The sequence below is a fragment of the Drosophila nasuta genome, chromosome 2R, assembly GCF_023558535.2.
Source record: "Drosophila nasuta strain 15112-1781.00 chromosome 2R, ASM2355853v1, whole genome shotgun sequence".
Taxonomy (NCBI): domain Eukaryota; kingdom Metazoa; phylum Arthropoda; class Insecta; order Diptera; family Drosophilidae; genus Drosophila; species Drosophila nasuta.
Window position 1 is genome coordinate 12,721,250 of NC_083456.1, and position 10,626 is coordinate 12,731,875.

Genomic DNA, 10,626 nt, shown 5'->3' on the forward strand with positions numbered 1-10,626 from the left:
CACCCAAAGCGAGAAAGAAAGAGAGAGAGAGAGAGAGAGAGAGAGAGTCGCACCCTCGCAGTGAGACGGCGAATTCCCGAAGGATAAAGCTGAGCATTCAGAGCTGCATTCATTCGGTTAGTTTGTTTATGTTGGGCTTGCGGTCTTTGGGGATTTGGGCACGCTTAATTTTAAGTGCCCGTCCAAATGGCACAGCACAAAAAAAAAAACGAAAGCAAAGCGCAGCTTGTAATGAAATATTATGGTTTTTGACCAGGACTCGTTTCTCTCTCTCTCTCTCTCACTCTCTCACTTGCTGTTTGCCGTGCGGACAAGCGAACAAAGGAAAACATTTGTGCCAAATGGCTTTCTGGTAATTAAAGAGCGACTCTCTGAGATGCTGCACAGGAATCGAGCTATTTTAAGAAGGTACAAATCAGAGCACGCTTCCCAAAAATGAAAACATGATCTACTGCAGCCGCCACAGCTCAACAGACTTAAGTTGCACTTCTCACGCGCAACGCGGGCAGCAACTAACGCCTCTAATAAGGCAATTAATCAAGATAATTACCAGCGATTAATCATATGCGGCGTATGATATATTGAGACACAAACTGTTGACAGTTTTGGGCGTTTTTTAAGAAACTTACAGCAAACCAAAAAAAAAAAAACTATGCGTAAATTACAAATGAGTGGAAATAAATCAATGGGCATCAGCATCGACAGCAGGGAATGGGCATATCCTGCGATGCTGTTGTGCAGTGAACTGTGTGAGTCTGCTCCCTTTTTTTAAAAATCAAATCTATCAATCCCTTGGAAATGTCAAAGCCACAAAGCGAAACAGCTAACAAAGTTGTGTAAATCCTTTTCCATTTGTGTTGCTCGACTTGTTTAAAAATTGAAGAATCTATTTTGAAGGTTGCACGGCATCCTTTCAATGGGTTGTCATATGCTTAGCATCTCATTGACCCGTGGCATTCACAGCAGCACAAAAGTGAAAGGCAAAGACACGAATGGAGAGGGAGCTACTGTTAGGTGTCAGCTAATCAGTTTAAAATGCTGTCTTTGCCACCGGAATGGAGGTCCATGTGTTTGTCTGTTTTGTGCGTTGGGTTGCGGCACATTTTAATTTGTAATACGAGTCGAAATTGGGTGTAACTTTAGACACGCTGTCATGGATTTTAGGTGTGGATTACACAAAACTAACTGCCAGCGGGATGATGTGATGTTGGAGTTTTCGGCTTCGGATTGGGTGTTAGGTGTTAGATGCTAGATGTTGAATGTTGCATGTTGAAACTGCGACAGTTCCCAAAAATAAAGGCACAAAACCGCAGACACACATGTGTTAAAGTGTGACTAAAGCAGAGGGTGCAAAACCTTTGCAAGTTCCAAGTAAGTGAATCTAGAGACAACTAAAAAGGTTACCCTGATCTAGTACTTACAAAGCAGCAATCGATACTAAACTGTTGCCATCGTAAATCAGAATCTTAATAAATTCACGCGAATGAATTAAAAAGGTTGCGGTTGATGGAATAATTCAAATAGCTAATTAACAACTACGAAAATCGAACATACACAGCTGTGAAATACCCTATAAATTGATATTTGAAAGCACACAAACACGAAAACATATTTAATACATATATGTATGTTCTAAGTACTTATAATCCTAAAATTTTAAAACTAGCTCCACAAATCTTTTTTTATTTCTATTTAAAGCTATAAAAATAGCAAATCAAAAAAATTTAAGACTTACTTTATTCTTTAGAATTCAAAAAACCAAACAAAGTGTTTTTGACCCTTGCTCAATTCGAGGTTTAAATGCAAATGTATTAATGTCAATTAGTGAATTTTATGAATAAACTTACCTCGTCAATATGTGAAATACCCTCGGGGACATTTGCTATCTGTCGATCGTCAATTAAAGAAGGTTCTACAATGAAATACATTTTGTGTTTTCTCTTCGCCATCTCCATCTGCTGCGTTTTCGCAAATACTGATGTTTACGCAACGCTAAAGCCAACTCTAGATGGTAAATGTATTATATCATATTATTAATGTGTTATATTATAATTAATTAAATTATTGAAACCCTTTTTCAATAATCTAGTCTCCTGTGTCGACACTAAACAATACTCAAAAGTTGGTGGCAAGTATTACTTTCTTGGAGACACCAAAGTCACTTGGTTTGAAGCCGCACACTTGTGTCGTCGCTTTGGCGGAGATTTGGCATTATTTGAATCTGCCGAAGAAATGAGCACGATTTCAAGATATCTGAAGGGCAAAGGATACGATGGCAACGCTTGGTTTTGGATATCAGGAAACGATCTCGTCGCCAATCATCAGTTCATCTCGCTGACAAGTGGATTACCATTGCCATTCACCTTATGGTCAGCTGGACAACCAGATTTTCCTGGCCAGGAGCACTGTGTGCACATCTGGCTGAGAGATGGAACCTTCCGCATGAACAACTGGGTCTGCACCCAGAAAGCGTTTTATATTTGCCAAATACAGGAAAGTCCACGCTGTCGAGTTGTATATTAAATAAAAATTAAATAGGCGGTTGTCTAATCTTGATTAATGTACTTTGATTTGATCGTTGTTATAAAGAAGGTTGATTTAAGAAATTCCAGTTTCATCTATCCTTTTATTTCTTTATAATCATTTGTTTTCTCTTTACCTTTACTATTTATTTGGAAAACAATTTAAGAGTTTCGAGCAAAGGTGTAGCTACCCCATTAAATATACAAGAACATTCTTTAAACATCTAGTATTCATAAGTAATCACATTATCATGGTTACTAGAAAGTGCAAATAAGCAAAGGTTTTCTTCTTTCTGAAGATTATATTCTTTTGTAGATCTACATTATTTTAAAATTTAAATATGACGAAATATTTTTAAATGCGATCAGTTTTTTTTCCATTTAATAGCTTTAAAAATGTAATAAGTGTACATTTGGAATTCCGTGAGAAAGTGTATGTAAAGACGAAATTATTAATTTAATGGATACTGATCATATAAAATATATTTCAATTTTATTTTATTTAAATGAGCAAGCTTAATTATAAGCTAGCTAAGCTTTCTCGTGGTCACGTGCAGACACTTATTTCTAAACGTGCGAAAACTTTCTTAATTATATATTTGAGAAATAGAGACTGATAATGCCTAATGCAAGTCATTAGGTGAAGAAAATAAACATTTACTTTTCTTGGTTCAACATTCACATTATGTCAAATCCTGGGTATATAAAGTCAGTTGCGCCAGGTTGATGTTAGTCGTCGAACGATCTTCACATCAGAATGGTTTATTCCCAGCTAATAGAGTTCTTACTCTGCGTGAGCCTTGCCTTGGCATACAACTTTAACTATCCCAACGGATTAACAACTCAAGGTAATTTGAGAAACTCATAGAGATTTATCAATAATCATAATTAATAATAATAATAATATAATAATAATTTGCAGTCACTTGTGACAAGGGCGAAACTCATTTATATAGCCGAATCGGAGAGAAATATTACTTTTTAGGAAAAACCAAAGTCACTTGGTTCGAAGCAGCTCATTTATGTCGACAATATGGCGGCGACTTGGCCGATATCGAATCAGCCGAAGAAATGGATGCTATTTCTACTTATCTCAAAAAAGAACACGATCAGAATGATTGGTTTTGGATAGCGGGAAATGATCTTGTTACTGTTCATAAGTTTGCCTCATTAACAACTGGACTGCCTTTGACTTTCACATCTTGGTCACCTGGACAGCCAGACTATCCTGGCTTGGAGCAATGCATGCACCTGTGGCTCATCGGTGGAGTCTTCAGTATGAACAACTGGTTCTGCACTCAAAGGGCTTTTTATCTTTGTCAGAGACAGAACTATACTCGCTGCTGGGATGGTTGTTAAGTGTCTCAAAACTCTTCATACTTATTACTCCCACGATGTTTAATTTTTAATACAGAGTAATTCTAACATTATGAATGTGCATTTTTTTAAAATTTATTTTGATAATTAAACTTTGCAACGAATAATAAATAATAAAATTAATAAATAAATTAAACAAACAAGCTTATCTTGAGCTTTTTAGTTAAACTATTTAGTCTGTCTATCACAAACACTTCCAACCTGAACATCGAAAAAATTCGAAAAGAAACCGTAATTTCTAAGCGTAATTTTTAAGCTTGAATCGCAAATGACTACATTACTTATTACATCTAAACACTTGGTAGCTATCGAATAAAAATCATAGAAATTAAAAAAAAAAAATATCTTTTGTATGGTAAAAAAAAAACGCCTACTGCATTCTAGTATTAGTTGCTTTGGCTGACAATCGGGAATATTTTGAACTCTATTGCATATTTTGAATGGATTACAATGTGTAGTAGGTACTTAAAAGCTTAAATGCAAATGTCAATTTGTGGATTTTATGAATAAACTTACCTCATCACTCAGGGACATTTGCTAGCTGTTGTTTGTCAATTAAATAACGTTCTACAATGTTATATTTATAATTTGTTCATCTGCTGCGCCTTGACAAATAATTTAGATGGAAAATGCATGAACATAGTACATAGTATCGTATCAATATCAGCAAATCTGGCTGAGAGATGAAACTTGCCGCATGAACAACTTTGAAAGCGTTTGCCAAATAGAGGAAAGTCCGCGCAGTCAAGTAGTGTTTTAAAAAAATTAAATATCTTTAATGGACTTTCATTTTAAGAATATTTGTTAATAATTGCTCAAAATATTTGAGCTCACCTTATTTATCTCTCTTACCTGTTTGTTTATCACACTTTTGATACGATTTTATTTTTGTCAAATATCAATTCCTCAAAATGGTTTTTGATTGATCAGCTGTCATAGACAAATATTAATTTAAAAACTTTTAATATATTTATCGCCTTGTTTCTTTATCATAACCTGTTTTATCTACTTTATTCTTGATTATCATTATCTGTCTTCTAGAGAGCAATTTAAGACTCTTAAACAAATACTCCATTTAAATTACTAATCAACCAAGACTTTCTTTGCGTACTTATTTGTTATACATGCATTTGCATATTTGCTGATAAGCCGGCTTATTCACAAGTCAAAATAAGCAAATCTTTGAACGTAAATACGAATATTCTGAAGATCGAATACCCTATATAATTAATTATTATGTAGATCTTTATTAGTTTAAAAATGTTACTTTAAACTCAAATTTTAAATTTAACTTTTCAGTTCAAATTTTAACTTTAAACTTAAATTTTATTAAGCGAAATTGTGAATTTAAAATGATTTACATTTATTAACTTTAAACAATTTTAAATAAATAAATCGGAGATATCCGAGAAAGCGCGTAAAATCAAGCAAAACATATTAAATATGTATTTGTATGATTACATTATTATTTAAATCAATTATAAGCTTAACACATTTACAGTATATTCATTAGATTACGACCTATGACAATTAAAGTAAAGTTATGCATTTAAAAAATCCCCTTGAATATAAGCTAGGTTTTCTATCTGGTAGTTCACAAATAATTTTGACTCGTTGCTAAAACGTGCAAATAATAACTTATACTGCTTCTTCGAAAGAGAGACTGATAATGCATACTGTATGTTAATTAGCGGAGGCAAATAAATATTAGTTTATTCTTGGGTCAACATGCCAAGCATGCCAAATCCCAGGTATATAAAGACAGCTGTGTTTTGCTGTTTTTTAGTAGTTGATCAATCTGCGCTTCAGAATGAGTTGTTCTCAGTTTGCAGTATTCTTACTCTGCTTGAGTCTTGCCTTGGCATATAACTTTAATTATCCCAATGGACCAACAACTCAAGGTAATATTTGGAACTGACAGAGTTTAATAAATAATCCTGACATCCAAATTTACAGTCACTTGCGATAAGGGCGAATCCCAATTGTATAGCCGAATCGGAGAGAAATATTACTTCTTGGGAAAGACTAAAATTACTTGGTTCGAAGCAGCTCATATATGTCGACAATATGGCGGCGACTTGGCCGATATCGAATCAGCCGAAGAAATGGATGCAATTTCTACTTATCTCAAAAAAGAACACAATGAGAATGATTGGTTTTGGATAGCGGGGAAATGATCTTGTCACTGTCCACAAGTTTGCCTCATTAGCAACTGGATTGCCTCTAACTTTCACCTCTTGGTCAGTTGGACAACCAGATTTTCCAGGCACAGAGCAATGCATGCACTTGTGGCTCAGGGATGGCGCCTTCCGTATGAACAACTGGGTCTGCACTCAAAAGGCTTATTATCTTTGTCAGAGACAGAACTATACTCGCTGCTGGGATGGCTGTTAAGTGTTTCAATACTCTTAATACTCAATACTTACAACGAAAACGAGACTCGTTCGTTAAAAATAAAAACGCATTTCTACAAATACCTTTTAATAATTAAAATTACCAGTAAGACTTGGTTTGTCATTTTAAACTTATTTGCAAGTCTTCTTCCTTTATAAATTAAAATACTCATAAAAAGCTATTCGATATAAATGTGTACTCAAGTTATAGCAGAATAAATGAATAACCTTGCCTTTATAAACATTCAAGTTCATCTTAAGCTTATTTGTTGAAATATCTACTATACATATATGTGTTTGCGAATTTGTAAAAAAGACATCTTTAGTTGAAATAAGTAAACACATATATTTTACATACAGAGAAAAAATTGACTTTCTAAAATCCAGATTAAAATTCTTAAAAAGGACTTAAGATAAGACTTAAAAATTCCAATTAAATTGTTGTAATATTACAATAAAAACAAGTAAGAAAGTTACAGTCGAGTGTGCTCGACTGTGACATACCCGCTACCCATTTTTAATAAGGGCAAAATATTGCTGTATTATTTTCAAAATATACCGAAAATACTAAAAAATACAAAAAATATACCAAATGGTATGTTTGGTATATCAGTATAGTACCGCATTCAAAATATACCATAAACGGCACAATGTGCCAGATTGTCGGCCAAAGCAACTCAGACCCCTAGTAAGTAGGCGTTTTTGCCCATACAAAAGTATTTATTTAATAACTTCCACAATTTTTATCTGATCGCAACCAAATTTTCAGGAATCATAACTACTAAAGTAATTATAGTATATACCAAAATTCACAGCTCTAGCTTTAAACTTACGCTTGTTATTCGATTTTGATTTGCGGGGGCAGAAGTGGGCGTAGCAAAAATTTGAAACAAACTTGATCTGCGTGCAAACATAACAAATGCTGTCGAAAAAAAATTATAGCTCTATCTCTTATAGTCTCTGAGATCTAGGTGTTCATACGGACAGACGGACGGACACACAGACGGACAGACACACAGACGGACAGACACACAGACGGACAGACGGACATGGCTAGATCGTCTCGGCTGTTGACGCTGATCAAGAATATATATACTTTATAGGGTCGGAGATGCCTCCTTCTGCCTGTTACATACATTTCCTGCCGGCACATAGTTATAATACCCTTCTACCCTATGGGTAGCGGGTATAATTATATAAATAATATCTTCAATAATCTAATCTAATCTTTTCGATAAGCGCCCTCTTCAACTTTGCATTCTTTAATATTTTATGAAGAATATTGAAAATGAACCGAAACTCAAAAAATGTGCGATTAACTTTTATTATTGTATTTAGATTTTACAAAAGATAGATAATAACATTAGTATTGTTTTTTTTTTTAATTTAAATGAATTCTTAATGTCTAAAACTTTCCAAGAAATCTTTAGTATATTTCATATAAAAATTTTCTAACATTTTGAGTGCCCTTCTAAACCAATAATAAAGAGGTAATTAAAAAATCATGCGTAGTTTACAAAATAATTAATGTGACAAAGTTGATTTATATATTTATTTTAGATAGCAAAGCTTTTATATTGTGCTATCTGCTTTGTTATATATAATATGTGCTTCAATTAGTAATTTAATTATTCTTGAGAACCACTTCATTAAAACAAGTGTAGCACTATTCTCTTGAGTTGATTAATTTCGCATTGAATGAGTGTCTGAAGTAGAAGGGGTCAATAGAACAATCATCACGTGTATGATTATCTATGAGTACTAATTGTCAGTAGCCACAAGTATATAATGCCAGACAGACCAGAGAGATGCATAGTCGTGTTCCAAGAACAGTTTCAAAATCATGTTTTCTCGCATTGTAATATTTTCACTTTCCTTCTGCCTTACAGTGGCTTACAATTTGAACTCTCCTAGTGGAGCAACAACTCAAGGTAAATACTAACAAGTGAAAAGCTAAGATTTAAAATAATTTATGTGTTTTCTTTCGCAACAGTTACTTGTGGCAATGGACAGTCCCAAGAATACATTCGGATTGGAGAGAAATACTACTTCCTAGGTGAAACAAGTGTCAATTGGTATGAAGCAGCTCACATATGTCGACGACTTGGTGGAAATTTGGCACTTATCGAAACAGCCGAGGAATGGCAAAATATTTCGGATTACTTAACACTAAATCGTTCAAATGATTTCTTTTGGATCTCTGGTGACGATTTTGTTAATGTTTTTGATTATGTCTCATTAACAAACGGTTTGTCATTGAATTTTACTGCTTGGTCCTCTGGAGAACCAAACAATCCTGGAATCGAGCACTGTATCCATTTGTGGAATAAAGAAGGAGGCTTTACCATGAACAACTGGGTCTGTACTAACCTGGCTCATTACATTTGCCAGAGAGAGGATTATACTCGCTGCTGGGATGGATACTAAGAATATTAATAATAAAATGTATAAAATATAGAATTTATCAAAATATTAACACTAATAAAGAATAATTTTTAACTAGACATTTTCAATTAATCGCTTCATTATTAAAAATAAATGTAAGTTAGATTGAACATTTGATTTATAAATCAAATATTAAAACTAATAATTGTATCTGTGGCATCCAAATCGCATTATAATAGTTGAAGAGTAGCATAAAGTGTTCGTAATCTATCGATTATGTTTTCAAGCATCTAACTGCTCTAATGACTAACCCAATTTGCCCACTTCGAGACAATAAATCACTGGCAAAATGAAGCTGTCAAATGCAGAGTGACAGAAAGGAATAAACCAAAACAATGCCAACCAAAAAAAAACGAAGAAACAGCCAAAATAAAAACAATGACACAAAACAATTTGGCAAGAGCAGCAGCAACCCCAAGCCACTGACTGACCAGCATGTCACAGCGACCACGTAATATAATCGAACCCCAAAACACCTCACATACACATTCCCAGGACGATAAAAGAGAAGGAGGAGGAGGAGTGGGAGAAAGTGGATGAGAGACACTTCCTCCGAGCAACAACACATCGTTGATAAAGGTGTGGAAACGTGCGATTTTGTAATTGATACTAAAAAGCCCTTAATTGGCACCTTAACGCTGCTGATGCTCTGACAAATTTCCCCAAAGGACCTCAGCTGCAAAGGGAGCTGGTGACATGCGTCGTGCGTGGCCTCAACTGGCCAGAGGAGGAGCTCTGGGGTTCATGTTCGGATTCAGATTCAGATTCGGGTTTGACTTGTCCGCATGGTAATCCGATACGTTTAGGTAATAGACACGAGACCGTGGCGAAAGGAATGGCAAAATCTGTGCCATATAATGCCATAGAATCATCATTAGCATGATGTGACCATGACCATGTGATTGGGTAAGGGATTGAGAGTGGGATTGTAAGAGTGACTGTGACTGTGAATGCGAATGTGATTCTATCAAAGTCCAAAAGCAGTCACTTAGCGAACCAAAAACAAATGGCACTAATCCATAATTGTCTGCCCACGCGCTGCTTGGCTGTTGGTCAAGTGGGACTTGAGCCAATAAATCTCATCAAACTAATTCGATACGTGTGGGCCATGTGTGTATGAGTGTGTGAGTGTGTGTGTGTGTGGTTTACTGGACTGCAGGAGACTGCGAGTCACCCTTGCGGTTTTTGCCACTGCTTTGCTGCTGCTTGTTTGCCAGCCTGTTGTCATTTGTTAACATTTCATTACATTTATTTCACTCCTCGCTCCGACTGGACACAATTGCAAAGTGGATGAATGGATTTGCCATCGACGTTGTCGTTTGATGTTGTCTCAAGTGTGTGTGTGTGTGTGAATCAATCCATCCTCCCCTCCCTCCCTTCCCAACTGTATCCTTGTACATATTTATTTGCGCTCAAACCAATTTGTTTTATAATTGAATTTGAAATTGAAGATGACATTCGGTTTCCGATTGTTTGGCGTGTGGTGCAATAGCCACAGGCCAATGGGCAACTGAGGCATCCACATCCAGCGCTGATCTGACCTCAGCTGTCTATGTGTTTGGCTAATGGTATGCACATATTGTCTGTCTCTTGACCATAAATTCAATTATGTATAAAATTTCACAACATTTTTGGCTCACTTTTGCCCAAAAACGCAATTTTCTATTTAATTTGCTTTCAAGTGTCAATCTGGTTGCCTGTGGCCATAAAATCCTCTGCTCGTATATCACGCACAAACACACACACACACACACACATGTCTATATTCTGCACTTTGACCTTTAAGGTTAGCTGGCATAGCAAATATTGTTTGGCCTAACGCTCTATAGCTTTCATTCCATTTATGCATCATTTGAGTTTAAGGTTTTTTGCGATTGATTTCATTCACA

At 35.3% G+C, this 10,626-nt stretch overlaps 4 protein-coding genes across 4 annotated transcripts; all 4 read left to right on the forward strand.

The window, feature by feature from the left end:
- The first annotated feature begins 1,889 nt into the window (after positions 1-1,889).
- LOC132785925 (C-type lectin 37Db-like) lies at positions 1,890-2,606 on the forward strand. The gene is made up of 2 exons (XM_060792253.1): positions 1,890-2,011; positions 2,090-2,606. Exons 1-2 carry the CDS (start codon positions 1,918-1,920, stop codon positions 2,521-2,523), a joined length of 528 nt encoding a protein of 175 aa, XP_060648236.1. The 5' UTR covers positions 1,890-1,917; the 3' UTR covers positions 2,524-2,606.
- Positions 2,607-3,266: 660 nt separating this feature from the next.
- LOC132786651 (C-type lectin 37Db-like) lies at positions 3,267-3,948 on the forward strand. Its single transcript, XM_060793236.1, has 2 exons — positions 3,267-3,370; positions 3,445-3,948. Exons 1-2 carry the CDS (start codon positions 3,280-3,282, stop codon positions 3,879-3,881), a joined length of 528 nt encoding a protein of 175 aa, XP_060649219.1. The 5' UTR covers positions 3,267-3,279; the 3' UTR covers positions 3,882-3,948.
- Positions 3,949-5,684: 1,736 nt separating this feature from the next.
- LOC132785700 (C-type lectin 37Db-like) lies at positions 5,685-6,386 on the forward strand. Its single transcript, XM_060791914.1, has 2 exons — positions 5,685-5,800; positions 5,856-6,386. Exons 1-2 carry the CDS (start codon positions 5,710-5,712, stop codon positions 6,074-6,076), a joined length of 312 nt encoding a protein of 103 aa, XP_060647897.1. The 5' UTR covers positions 5,685-5,709; the 3' UTR covers positions 6,077-6,386.
- A 1,705-nt stretch (positions 6,387-8,091) lies between these two features.
- On the forward strand, positions 8,092-8,775 carry LOC132786449 (C-type lectin 37Db-like). Its single transcript, XM_060792981.1, has 2 exons — positions 8,092-8,223; positions 8,286-8,775. Exons 1-2 carry the CDS (start codon positions 8,136-8,138, stop codon positions 8,717-8,719), a joined length of 522 nt encoding a protein of 173 aa, XP_060648964.1. The 5' UTR covers positions 8,092-8,135; the 3' UTR covers positions 8,720-8,775.
- The last annotated feature ends 1,851 nt before the right edge of the window (positions 8,776-10,626 follow it).